This window comes from Bombus flavifrons, chromosome 6, assembly GCF_040668555.2.
Source record: "Bombus flavifrons isolate JBK064 chromosome 6, iyBomFlav1_principal, whole genome shotgun sequence".
Taxonomy (NCBI): domain Eukaryota; kingdom Metazoa; phylum Arthropoda; class Insecta; order Hymenoptera; family Apidae; genus Bombus; species Bombus flavifrons.
The window spans coordinates 3,669,119-3,683,325 of NC_138447.1; the positions used below are offsets into that span (position 1 = coordinate 3,669,119).

General features: G+C 34.3%; 1 protein-coding gene across 2 annotated transcripts in view; it reads left to right on the forward strand.

Moving 5' to 3' along the window:
• LOC138180717 (lachesin) overlaps positions 1-14,207 on the forward strand; it is a 179,499-nt gene that overhangs the window by 127,728 nt on the left and 37,564 nt on the right. The window contains exon 3 of one of the 2 annotated variants that reach the window (XM_069114805.1): positions 7,051-7,211. In XM_069114805.1, the coding sequence (XP_068970906.1) occupies positions 7,051-7,211 (161 nt within the window). The remainder of the gene's footprint in view (positions 1-7,050; positions 7,212-14,207) is intronic. The other variant, XM_069114806.1, reaches the window with a different exon arrangement.

Sequence of the window (14,207 nt, forward strand, 5' to 3'; positions counted from 1 at the left end):
CTCGTCATTCCAACCTTCAATGTGTGTACAACTTGTTGGGGGATCAATGTGAGCAAAATCGTACGCGACAACGTAACAACTCTAGCGTTTCTCCGCGTTTCCAATTTCAAGTGGCATTCCGTTTTCTTCGACGAAGGTTCCACTCTCCTCCAGCGTGCGCATTACTAACAGACAGACAAGCATCTCTCGTTGAAAGAAGAGACGAGAGCAACGAAACCAGGTTTCTCTTGCAAGATGGAAAAGATGGAAAAGATGGAAAATTGGAAGAAAGCAAAAGAGAGAGAGAGAGAGAGAGAGAGAAAGGGAACAATAAGAAAGCGACGGAGAGATACCGTGTAAGATATTCTAGGCAAGGTACGAGCCTGAGCGAGTTCCTTATCCATGGCACAGGGCGGTATGAGAAAGAAATCTTTAAAGCGTACTTTGATTCATAGATGGCCGCCTCGCCACTGAGGGACAGAACGTGACCCAGCATTAAGTGCTCTATAAAATATTGCGCTCATGTAAATATGCTCGTAAAATTCAGTCGGCTCTGTTGCCTCCTCTCGTACAACGACATTGCCATCCTCTTGTCGCACAACGTAACGCTCATCATTACCGACCGCGTGATATCCTTGATAATCGATGCGAGTCGCGATTTGATATCCCTTCTGTTCCTTTTATCGATCAGCGTGCTAACATTGTTCTTTTCCACATATCTCACCACCGGACTTTATTCGACGATTTTCTGCAATTCGGGGATGATTATTGAACTGAGTGGGTGATACGTTGTTTAGAGGTGTTTAGTATTAGCGATTAAAGAGTTAATAGGAATACAGGGATGCCGTTGATATTTTTGATATTTTGAACATTTTTTAAATTAAGTTTATGGGAAGAACCAATATGAAGATTAAATTAGAAGAACTGCTCTTAAAACAGGTAGAAATTTCATTGAAAGAGGAAACGGCGTGCTAATCTACCGTAGACTGGAACTACCACAAAAAATTGACTGGTTTTAAAATTCCTACTTTATGTTATATTTTTTCCGCAATAATGTAATGACTTTCGCAACGATAACTAAAAGAATAATATAATGAACTTTAGTTTATTTTTTTATGTATTCAAACTCAAAATAATTTTGTATAAATGCTACTTATACCAATACCGGTCAAAATGGCTGGTACTTGTCAAAGTATAAAAGGGTCTTGCAATCTGTTTATCGAACTCCAATTAACCAGTTTCCTCGCTTTATACAACTACCCACAGGTTTTTAAAAATTTCACTGCGTATCATTCAATATGATGATATCAGTTATCAGTTATTCGATCGCTAGATCGCTAAATACCAACACTAGAAATACAACACCAGTCAAAATGACTGGTTCGACAATTTTATAAATGTATCAACCCTTATTTAGGGATCATGGTCTCAGATGGATTAATAATACCAAAAATGTACTACATTACATGAAATTCCTTCTGCAAGAAGTAATAAATCAATAAATATAAAAATATTCTATTTTTGCGTATTTTTTAAAGACCAATCATTTCAATTGGTTTTGGTAGAAATAGCTTCGTGTTAACTATCGGTAGTTCTAGTGTTAAAGAAAAATCCATTTCTAAAGATTATAAACATCATGTTCTCTCTTTCTAAACATTATAAACATTATATTCGCGCTTTAAAATTTCTGATGGAAGTAGGTCCGCAATGCTAGTCGTCGACTAGTCTCTCCGATCATCGATTCGAAACGTGCATTATATATTTTCGATGCCGGCGAGCAACAACTTTCCTCCTTGAGTTGTCTTGTTGCAATATTAACAGTTCACGGAAATATTTTAGATGCCAATATCGCATAGCTGTATGGAGCTTTCACGATACTGCGCGCCGGAGACCAGAGAAAGAATACGTAAATTACTTTGGACGATCACTAGAACAAAACGGACGAATTCTAAATATTAATATTTCGCGATCATCGCATGAACTTCCACCGTTTTTAGCCAGAGAACACACGACACGCTCTTGGATCTCGATGAAATAAATTTTTAGCACGCTTCTCCTGTCGTCTTTGATCGACCGAGGAAACTCCCTCGAGTTCTCAACTTTCAATCGTTCGCGCGTGCTGTGTACACGAATTTGTAACCAAAAACGCTTAACATAGGACGCGGTCACCTACCGCACGAAATCGTACGGGCCAATCAAAAACTTTCCGGATGCATTGAAATTTTCATTAAAAATTTTTGACAAGAAACATAGTCTATGCAACACGTGCTTCGCTTAAAAAACGTATCTCACGCCTCGCCTCATGTGTTTGCCTATCCAAACGAGTACCATTTCTTTTCGAGGAATCGAGTAATTCGTGTGAGAAGGTTGTTGCAATAAATTGATTAATCGCGAAGTTTGTTCCCTCCTTTCATTCGTTTAAAGCTAAACGATGTTTCGTGCACTGGAAAATTTACACGTTTATGGGAGAGCATAAATTTGAGGCGAATATTGAACGGAACTGGTTCTAGTTAGCAAGAAAATAACAAGACGAGGAAATCGGTAATGAGAGACGGAAGTGAGCGAACGATCAGGGTTGAGCGCGTAATTGCTGATTTAAGATGCTGTACTGCAGATCGTGTTTAGGCAATGGTAACGTTAATATTTGCGTTTATGGATATGAGGCTGTGTAAATCCTTCTTCTTATGTTTATGATCTAAAACTTTATGTACTTGATTTTGAAAGACTAATCAAGGAAAGCAAAAAATATTCCCGATTCGCGTGATATATGAAATTAATATAAAATCCAAATATGTTTCCCTCGTTAAAAGACTGAAATTAATTTGTCAGAATTGTAGCCGTACATACAATATATAATGAAAGATCGAATTATCTGTGTTATAATTATCTGTGTGTTAGAAAATAATGGACAAATGTTCCTGCCTTTATCTTTTTTCCAATACATTTTTCTTCTTTATGGCATTTAAAAAAAGTAATTCGTCGCTTTCTGCTTGAAATTCCATTTGCTAGCTTTGCTCACTTTGTACGTTCACAGTTTACAATACATATACGTTATGCGATAGCATAGATAAGATTTTTGCAGTTTATTTAAAACAAGCATTGTTTCTCTTTATCGTGCGTGCACGTGTAACCGAATTTTAGTCAGCGAACAAATATTGGAAATGATTTTTGAGGTTGAAAGAGTTTTTAATGGTTGCGTACTTCCATACAAACTGTCATAAACTGCTGACCTGCATTCACGTAAATGACATTTGATATTTCAAAAAATCTTTCCAATTTATTTTTCTCTTATCTTCCGGTCAATTAAAAAAAATGTGTCACCAAACAGTGTCATGAAAAGCCTATCCCAACAGGATCCACAAACTCTTCTTAATGAGTGAAAAATATTAATCTATAATTGAATGCAAATGTTTAAAAGTATGTATTTGGCGTTCAATTTAATGCAGGAATATACATTTTCAGATAGATTTTAAACTTTACTAATATCATGATAATCGAGTCTCATAACCGTATTAATAAAATTGTAAAATATTTCATACGACACATTAATATGAATATAAAAGTTTTCTATAGTATGTGTTCAAATACTTTCGTGAACCAGTATACATTCGTATTTGTGGAAAATCTGAGCGACAAAAAGTCATGCCTAACTATCGAAACCATCGTCATGACGGTTTTCTATTCCTTGTTAGAAGGTATCGCGGCGAACCACTCGTCGCGAGGTAAATTCGAAATCCGCACGTATGCGTTTTTCTTGAAAATGGCAAAAAAGTTTATACGGTGAATCAGTTTCTTCCCGAAGCGACGCCGGCGTTTTATTGAGCGCACCTTTATTTCGCGATGGCTCACCGGTGATATATGTTCGATTGCATAACTGTCGTTCCAGCTGCGTTAGAGATACCGCTGAAGCTTCCCTCTAATTTTTCATTGTAATACGATTTACGGGAACTTCTCAATGCCGCTCCTCTACAGGGCTTTCCACATAACTGGGACAACCTATATCTTTAAGATGGTTAGAAATTGAAATAATACCGTAAGACACGGTAAAATGGCATAGAATGAACATAATTTGGTGTATTCATGATACATCACCCTTTTTTTATGCTTTGATACTGTTAGCATGAAAATTGTTATAATTTTATATTTTCCACGATATTTTAATGCTTTGTCAGATACCATGGGATATTTAAAAGAAAAGGAGGTGTTGAAGAAATTGACATAAATTCTAATTAAAAAATTTGACAGTATTCGGTATTTCGTTTCGCGATTTACCGGTTCATTTTCGTGCAAAATTCGTTTATTTTAAAAATGTAATATTTTATCGTGCGCGACATAAAATAGTCAATTTCACGAGATTTCCACATGAATATGCGCATATATTTATTTTATAATCGAAAGAAATACTTTGTGGATAACGAATCAAAGAGCTTGACGCCACCACCTGACAAATTCAAGATGAGAGTATAGGAAGATAAACGTATATTTGAAATTATTTTAGATTTGCAATATACAGGGTGGTTGGTAGTTACAAACTGGTGGTACAAGCGGAAAGGGGTTGAATAAAAATTTTTTTTTTATTTTTTTTTTTTTTTAATTTTTCCATCGAGACAACGAGCTACAGTGAGATCCGTTATAACGAGATGTGATAAAGTGAAAGTAAAATACCGAGCGAAAATTCAAAGTTGACTTTCTCGAAAACAAAGCCTCAAACGAAAAATTTTTATTCTATATTTTCGACTTCTTTTTTCGCGTAGAATCACCCCCTTTCCGCTTGTACCACCAGTTACCAACCACCCTGTATGTCGTAACGTGTCTATATATTATTAGTCTATAAATTATTATTCTATATATAATTATTCTATATATAATTATTAGTCTATATATTGAAACTATATATTTCGGATCAGTGATTTTGAAAAGCAGTTGTTGAACAAACGAATGGAAGATAAATGATTTGTTACTTGAAATGTTTGTACTTTCACCGATGAAATAATATATAATTAATATGACCAAATATATATGATATAATTAATATATTTAATTATATATTTATATTTATATTTATTTATATAATAATATATACATATATTCATTGGAAAATGTAGTAATTTAATTTCATCTGAAAATATGCATTCGTTTAAATTTCCAGTACAATTTTCCTCTATTACCGACGATCACCTGCATTTACTAACTTTTCATCGAATAACAATATCAATATCAAATAATAACGTGATAATCAAATGTTACGATATGAGTATCATCTGCTACAGGAAAAATGTATATAAACTTTTAGAAATTGTCTATGTAATACATTTCTTTTTTTTCAATTTCTATATTTTTTGAAAACATAATTTCAAACATTTTTTAATGTGTTTGCTATTTAAGATATGTTCATGAATTTATGTCATGTATAATTTTCTTTGTTCTTCGACTGTTTTAAAAAGCATCTCTCCTTATCGAAAAGGTTTCGCGAAAATATTTCTTGCTTTTACCTATCCTCTTCTCTAGAAATTTTGGAAGAATATAATACCTTAACCATACCGAGATTTTAATAATGTATTATTCATACCCGTATAGGGAAAGAAAAAACAAGGGAAGAATAAAGATTAATCTATAACCCTAAACATTAGTTATGCGAGCGATTATCTCTCTTCTCTACGAGTTGGAGTAATATTATCTCTAGCACTTTTTATACACTGGACGTTTTCTCCTATGAATTTACCTTTTAATCCCTTACATCCTTTAAATTTTCAGTTCCTCGTTTCTCGTAACCCAAAGTAACGTTCGTGAATTTCAATTACACATGCTACGCATACCTACGATTTTGAACAGTTTTGGAAGGTTCTACGATTACGAGAAATTGCTAGTAATTGATCGAAAGGTAATTTTTCCATTTGTATCGAGTATTGTAAATTATAAGGACATTTTTGCTTTAATAACATGATCCATGCACTTTGTATACAAATTCGCATTTTAACATATCGCGTATCAACATATTTCTTAGTTACGAACGTAACACCTTGTTCTGTGAAAAATTCGCGCTGAAATCATTGCCAAATCGGGGCTATTTGCTTAAAAAAAGGCATTTCCTTAGAGATAGTAGAATTCTCTTTAAAAGAAGAAGATAAAATGAAAATCTCAAGGAGCAGAATTTTCCGCGCTGCTTCATACCAGCGAAGATAAAGCATCCAAAGTGTGCGCCAGTAAAACTTTTCGACGTTGCTTGCTTCGCAGATAACATTCCCTTAAGAAACCTGATGTCTCTAGAAATTAGACTCTTCTTCAAGCCTCGGTTTATGTTCACCGTCATTTTTTTCTATCATTAATTATTATCTAATCATTTTAATCTATAAGAATATGCTACCGCCCCTGTTCCTTTGCGGAACATTTTTCTTATTTATAATGAACGAAGCAAAATATAAAATAATTTAATATGTAGTTTGCGAAACTATACATTTCTGGAAACTAACATAACATTGTGAAATAGTTTTAAAACGCATATGAACAAACGTATGTACCTCACATGGTAATATTCAATTGAGCGGTGATATCGACACAGAATCAATTTAAGACATTAATCCCGAGTATGGACGTATGCGCTCCAACTTGAAAACAAGCTATTTTTAGTAATTCGAACAAAAGGTCAATCCGTTTCACAATGCAAAATTTGCGCGTTTTACATATTGGTATTTTATTTTATCAATACATGCTATTTTGGAAACTTTCGACATATATCAGGGCTTCACTACTCTTTTTTCACACATTTTTTGACACATTTCTCTTTTCACTGCATTTTATACTATGATATCGTTAACGTCGACGAAATTTTTGTCGCTGAATATTAAGAATAATTTTCATACATTTCCCTGTCGTTACATTGTGAAATTTGAATATGGAGTAAACTATAAATAATAACAATGAAATAGGTATAAACAATGATATAAATCTAAAGAAATGCGGTTTAATAGATGTTTAAATCTGTCATCTGACTGATAAAAAAAGATAAGTGTGCACGCATTTGAAAAAATGACCAATTATTCGATGAAAAAAATGGCCGATTGATTGTTACAGTGACGGGGCTCGAGCCAGACTTCACATACCCGTTGGAGAACTTAACGATCTCGCAGGGTCGAGACGCAACCTTCACCTGCGTGGTGAGCAACCTCGGTGGATACCGGGTGAGTCCTTCCTCCTCCGCGAGCGGAGATCACTCTGGCGGCGCCAAGGCCCGGGTAACTATTTTACCATTAACCTGTGTCCGCCTGTAATGGACTACCTTATCTACTACTACTACTACTACTACTACTACTACCTACTACTACTACTACTACCATCACTACTACTATTACTACTGCACTACTTATATGCGCGTGTGCCTGCACCTCACAGCACTGCATTTAACTGCACCACTGCCAGCTATGAAAAAGAAAACCACCGCAGCAGCCGCCACCATCACTAAAGCATCTCTCTGTACGACATCCATTTTCACCCATCAGCCGATATAGAACCGCTGCACATGAACTGAAACGTGCCAGCCCGCGTGACTTAAACTTTTCGAGCATACTTTTTTCTTCTTCCGCGGCGTTCCTTCCTTCCTCCCTCGTTCTCATTCCTTACGGCTTCTCTACGCCGGACCTTGTCGACCGGAAGGTGGTTCCTCTTGGTAACGAGACACGCGAGAAAAAAGTAAACACACGAAAAGAGTAGAAAGAAACGAAACGGAACGAAAAGAAAGAAAATAGACGTGAAAAGAACCCGCGATTACAGAACGATAGGAAGAAAGAACGAGAGAAAGAATAGCTTGCAGAATAGCAGACGATAGCTTGCGAAAAGTTCGTACATATTGTCTCTCTTTCACTGTGTATCTGTACACGATGACAACTGTGACACCAGACTGTTTCAGGCGTAGTTAGAGCGTTCGACCCGTTTCCTTCGACCGTGTTTCCTCACTTTACGTTTTACAGAGTGTTTCATATGCGATAAATATACCGCTGATTACAGATATTACAATATTATACTATATTATTATATTATATTATACTATAAGTACATTTCATACTATAGTAAAGTTTATGGATATAGGTTTATATAATAAATAAAGTTTAGAGGAGTTACTCGGTCGAGAGTCATTTTTGAGCAATTGGCAGGACATCATCTCCTGCCTTCTAACAGCTTTCCTCAGGTGCTTCAGGGCTAATTCTCTAAAACGAAATAGTCAGTCGATACAATATGTATGTTCCTTGATATTTCTAAGCATTTCATGTTTATTTATTCCGGTTTCCTTCTCATTTTACGTTTATTTCTAAATTTTAAAATCTTTCGCTCCGTCATTTTGAAACACTCTGTGTAGATCCTCGTGTTTTCACATTTGTTTCACTCATGAATTATCATGAACAATCGATGTGAACTGGCCTTCTAATCGCTGCTACGTATCGATACCAAGGTAGCATGTGCTTATTCTTAGACTCTTTCATAGACAGATCCATTTTTTAGTACTTGCATTAATATAAGTTTATTTTTTTAAATTAACACTCGGAGCAATATTTAGATATTTAAAAAGTGGCATTGCCGTTCGGACAGTCTAAGGCATCTGAAAAATAGCAGTAGCTTGGAAAGTAGATTATGCGGAATCGAAACTATAGCTGTTGATAAATTAGATGAAGAATAGGCAGAAAATTAGTAATTGTAAAGTCAAACTGCCAATCTAATTCTTTTTCGAGCTCACGATATACAAAAAGATACGACGAATGCATCACAGCAAAGTAAAATCTAAAAAGTAATTGGAAGACTGTGTCTGCAAATTTTTTTTGGGAAAGAAAGATAAAAGATATAGAGCGAGAGACAGACATTGATGACAAGACATAGATCTGTATTTAGATCAAATGTTATTAACATAACAAAAATAACAAATATTTGGTACGAATATGAACATGATAAACAATAAATATACAGCGTTTAACAAAAAACGAATTAATACCACTCTAGTTAGCGATGTAGAGAATTCAAATATTTATGCAGTTGAATAAATAAAGCAAATATATTATTTCCGATAATTGCAGTACTATTTATGATAAATGAATAAATTGCTAATAGAAGTTATTTATTATATCAAATTTTTATTTAATTGGTAAAACTATACAGAAAGCTAATAACATTGATGTTTTCCCGGCTGCTGCAATCTACCTATTTCCGTCGGAAAAAACAATACTCTAGAGAAATCAAAACAATGTACCTTCCATACGATATATATATGCACATTCATTTTTGTTGAAAGTCAAATAATTGTATTCGTGTTTCAGGCAATCTTTTTCTTCCATGATTTCGATAATGTCATTCCGGTGATATATTCTATTAGATATCTTCCATTTCAATAACTAAATATATACTTGAAATATATTTTGCACAAATGTGTAAGGAACGAAATTGATTATCGACGAAACAAACAGCCATTAATTTATTATTCTCTGCAGCATTCCAAGTATTCGGAATTAGTTACATTTTTCGCCGATAAATAATAATCTTTCGTATACTTGTCGTTTACGATGAGATATATATTTGATCGCGTTAAAGCATAAATGTTAGGTTAAAAACTTTTGCAGTTAATAACAACATCCAAATTAATAACCAGATGACAGTTAATATCCAAGTTAGAGCTTATAAATCGATATATTCTCTTGATTATCTTGCACAAACAAAAGCGGTAATTTCACAAGTAAAATTCGTGGAAATATATTTGACAGTTTTACGATTCCACTTGTTGAACGAATTTCTTACTATACGGAAGAGTCGGCGAAGAGAATATTTCTTTTCGAAGAGATTTTCGTCGAAAGTTGCCCTGTAGACTTTAATTAAGCCTTGAAACCTTAAACTTTATAACTCGGGAAATGAATGATTCTTTTTGCCAACGGGGTTTGCGATCCACCTTCTTCCTCTCGCTGTTTCCAAGCTGCACTCGTTTGCACCTTTCCAAATGGAAAAGGTATTCCTAAAAGAATTTTCTGAAGTTAAAAGTGTTCTCAACCTCCTCTTAATTTTTTCTTATTACTTACTATCGTAACGAAGGTGACGAATGGAATGATTCTAAAAATGATATAAAAATTCCTTCCTCTTTAAATAATTATAAATCATATTCATTCTTATTTTCATCAATTCGACAACAGTTTGAACGAAGTCTCGCAGTATCCGAAACGAGAATGAAATTGATACGTGGAGAAAGGCGAGACAAAGAAATGTGTTTCGAAAACGCATGCATAATTTCAATTATCGCTTGTTCCACGAAAGAAAATCATCATTCTTTCTCGAGCGTAGCGAGACGCGGCCGAAGGCGCGAACCCGCCTAACTTGCTGCTATTTGACTTGCTGATTCGTATACGACAAATTATCATTTTCATTTTCATCCTCATGATCAAGAGTCCCGGTTAAAGTCTTGCGCCAAATGTATGCGCATATATACGGCCGTAAACACGCCGAGTATCTTTGCCCCTTTGCGAATACGCTGAATGACAAATCACTCTGGCCTAACCATCTGATATCTTTCGACTTACGCAAGGAAAGGTGGTTTAAGGAAAGGTCAGAAAATTTTAACTCTTCAAATTTTATGTTTCATTCGTTTATCGGGGTTTCTATCGAGATATTTCATATATCACGAAATTCTCCGATTTTTTTTCGATATCACACAAAAAAGATTTCGATCTATTCTTTTTTTTTTTAAAGTTCGTTTAAATCACTTTACTAATAGAAAAAGAAATTGCAAACAACAAGTAAATATAGAAGGTTTGATATAGCAATGGAAATTTTAAACACAGTGTTTCCTTTGAACGAAAATGCTCTCGAGAAATTTTCAAGCTACCTCACATCAGATTTCTCACGAGCTGATATTTTTCGCGTTTCCAGCTCGAATATTCCTTCACGCAACTCTCTGAAAGCCTCGGTGAATATTCTTCCGTAGTGGTTGTTCGTGGTGGCGTGTATCCACCAAGACGAGCAACTTAAACAAGCGTACTCGAAAAGCTTAATCTTCATTCACGCGCCGATGAATAGCCGGCAATAAATGTATACTATAGTGCGATATACCAGTTAGAAATACAAGTTTTACCATGATGATTTTCGCTTTTCCGCACGGACTGCTGATATCATCAGTTTTCATCGTATTGCAATCGAGAAATATTTTATGTTCAAGCTTGCGTAGCAAAAACTTTAATATGAAATGAGAAATAATCGCTGCAGGTAATTCAAAGATAAATTAGCCAAGAGAATTTGGAATCTTATCTTGGAAATTCATTTGAGGGAACATCATCTTTTGTGTATTTAAGAAAATTAATTTTGATATTCTACTGCAATGACAAATGGCTTCTTGGCTTTTTAGATTTAAGCTTCGACGCTTAAACGCCATAATTGGAACTTCCAGAACGAAACATTGGCGATGCCCAGACATACCGGAACGTGACAACTAGTTACAACTTCCGACAGATCTTTCGTGAGATTGCTCGTGATAATTATTGTATGCTCGCAAATTTCCTCCAAGTAGTTAATCGAAAGTATTTTTACATAACAAATTCTTTTTCAAAATCGTGAATCTTCTAGAACATTTCAACATTATCAAATTTCTGAAAGATTTTATCAAATTTTATTACAATTATCGTAATAAAGCTTTCCTACTATATTCTAAATTTTATTTAGAAAAATTTAATATTCTATATTTATTCTATAATTATTATTATTATTATTATTATTATTATTATATATTCTATAATTATTACATGGCCACCGTTTAATCACTGCAGTAATTATACTTTTATTATCACAGCGGAGTAAATTATAGTACTCATATATATCGAGAGCACCATAAGTGAACCGAAAAAATACACCGTAAGTTTTAATATCGTTCGAGCAAAAATTTATTCGTCCCGTTATTGAACCTAGTACTTTCCAATACGAAAAGAAGGTATTCTACAAACACGAGATTAGGTTTCACGGTTGGCCGCTGATTCATCACGGAGAAAAATTTTATATGATCTATATATAAACGCACAGACGTATGTCGCACAAAACGTTTCTCCACAATTGCACAACACACTTGAAACTGTTTGTTCGTGGGATGAAATATGATGCAAGCTGCATTGGACGACAGTTGAGTGCACAATGTTTAAGATGTGTTATGCGTCGTAAGTAATAGCGGGGTCTCGACGATCGAGTCGAGTGTTGAATATCGGATTGTTCTTAGCGTATCTATGAATTCTCACTTATAAAAGGCATGCCTTGATGCATGATTATATGATAACAGAAGGTGATGACAGAGGTTGCATGAGCATGTTTTTCAATAAGCATTAATTTAGATTAAATAAGATTAATAAAAGAGGCGGATTAATCGTTGGTAGAAGATAGAAAGTAAAAGAGGCTCTAGATATCAGGTATATGTTAGAGAACACGTGATGTCAGATTTTATAGAATGAATATAGAGAAATAAGAATTAGTAAATGAATTAATAAGAAATAGTAAAGTGAACTAATAAATTAAGTTGATGAGAAAACCAAGCGTTTAAAAATTCATTTGACCCCTTCGTTTCCAGTATAATTGTACTGACGTTTTTAAAATTATCGAACGAAATATTCATTCCTATTTTGAATACTTCCTACATTGGGTAAAATATCATTAGAAAATAATAGATAATGCGCTAGGTAGAAAAATTACAGACAAACGTTTACAGTTGCTCAATAACTTTGGAATGAAAGGGTTAAATGATGTATATAAAATATATAACAAACGTAAGATATTTTTTGTCAAATATTTGGATTACAATAACAAGCAGAGAATAAATTAAGATAATGTTGGTAGGATTTATCATCGGGTTAAAGAGTCCACGAAAATAGAAAATGAAAAATGAAAGACTATTTCATTACGAACAAACTTTAAAGTAGCAATTTCCCGAAATTAAACGAAACGAAATAGTGCCATAAAAATTACAATTCTGTTATTCTTTTTAAGGATCGAACGAAATTAATTATCGTTTCAGTTATTCATTAACTGCCGAAAACACTCCGTAGCGTTAATTATTGATAGATTTAACCAATTTAACGGGTTCTCTTCAATCGTCGAATTATTATTAAGGTCGAATCGCCAGAAATATCAGATTGAATTTATCGTTCTCGAACGATTTTTAACAGCTCCACGGCGAATTATTAAGCAAAACACCGGCTCGTTTTGAACGAAAATCACGAGACATCGGAAGCTGATCCGTCAAAACGCATAAAGCTTCGCATTCAACGAAAGCCCGTCGTATGCAGTATAACAGAACCTCAAGATAAAATTCGAAATTCACTGTGACAATTCTGAAATACCTCCACTCCGTTGTTTATAATCTATTATTACCATATCCATTGCTCCTCTTGCACGCGGTCTTTACAGAGATTTATGAGCGAGCGTCGCACATTTGCCATTCTCTTTCTCATCGCAAAAGAATTATTTACTACTATCATCAAAAGAAAAAAAAGGATTCCACCCAAGAAAAATGACTGAACAAGTAATCGCAAACGAAGGAAATAACCGTTTTCATTGTAAAAGAAAAAAAGGGCGAAACACTTTTATGGGCACGGAAAAATCGTATTGTGTTTCGCGCGTTAAAACAATTACTCGTTCATCGTGGTTGTAACACACATGACTAGCCATAAAACGTAGTTCGTCTTAAACGCGCTTAAGTGTACACGTCACAATATGTCGCAATGTTTAGGAGAAAGTACGATTTTGTAAAAAATAGCTGTACCACCAAGTCTGGAGAATATAAATACTTTGGTTCCTACGAAATTAAAATTCTACAAAATGAAGAACCTCCAAGTCAAAACATTAGAGAGTCTTGTGACAGACGCTCAACGAAGGAATTTCTAATAAGATAGACGCCTTCTCTAGTGGAATTATCAGGGTTTATGTGGAATTGGTGGAGACTCTATAGCCGAGTCCCGAAGAAACTCTTTCGTTCGTTTTTGATGCGTTTAAATATCAAAGCTTTGTAAATATAATTTATAATTGCTTTTAAAATGCTTGAAAAGTGATTCCCTCGACAGAATAATTTTATTAATTTTCTCACTATCAGGATACACTGTATAGATTATGTGCTTCGCTTCACAAAATTGCATTTTTACTGTTAACAAAAATTATGACTCCAGTTGAAAATCTTTGATATTGTCGGTGAATAGTAATTTATAAAAAATTGCAAGCCAGAATAGAAGAAAATC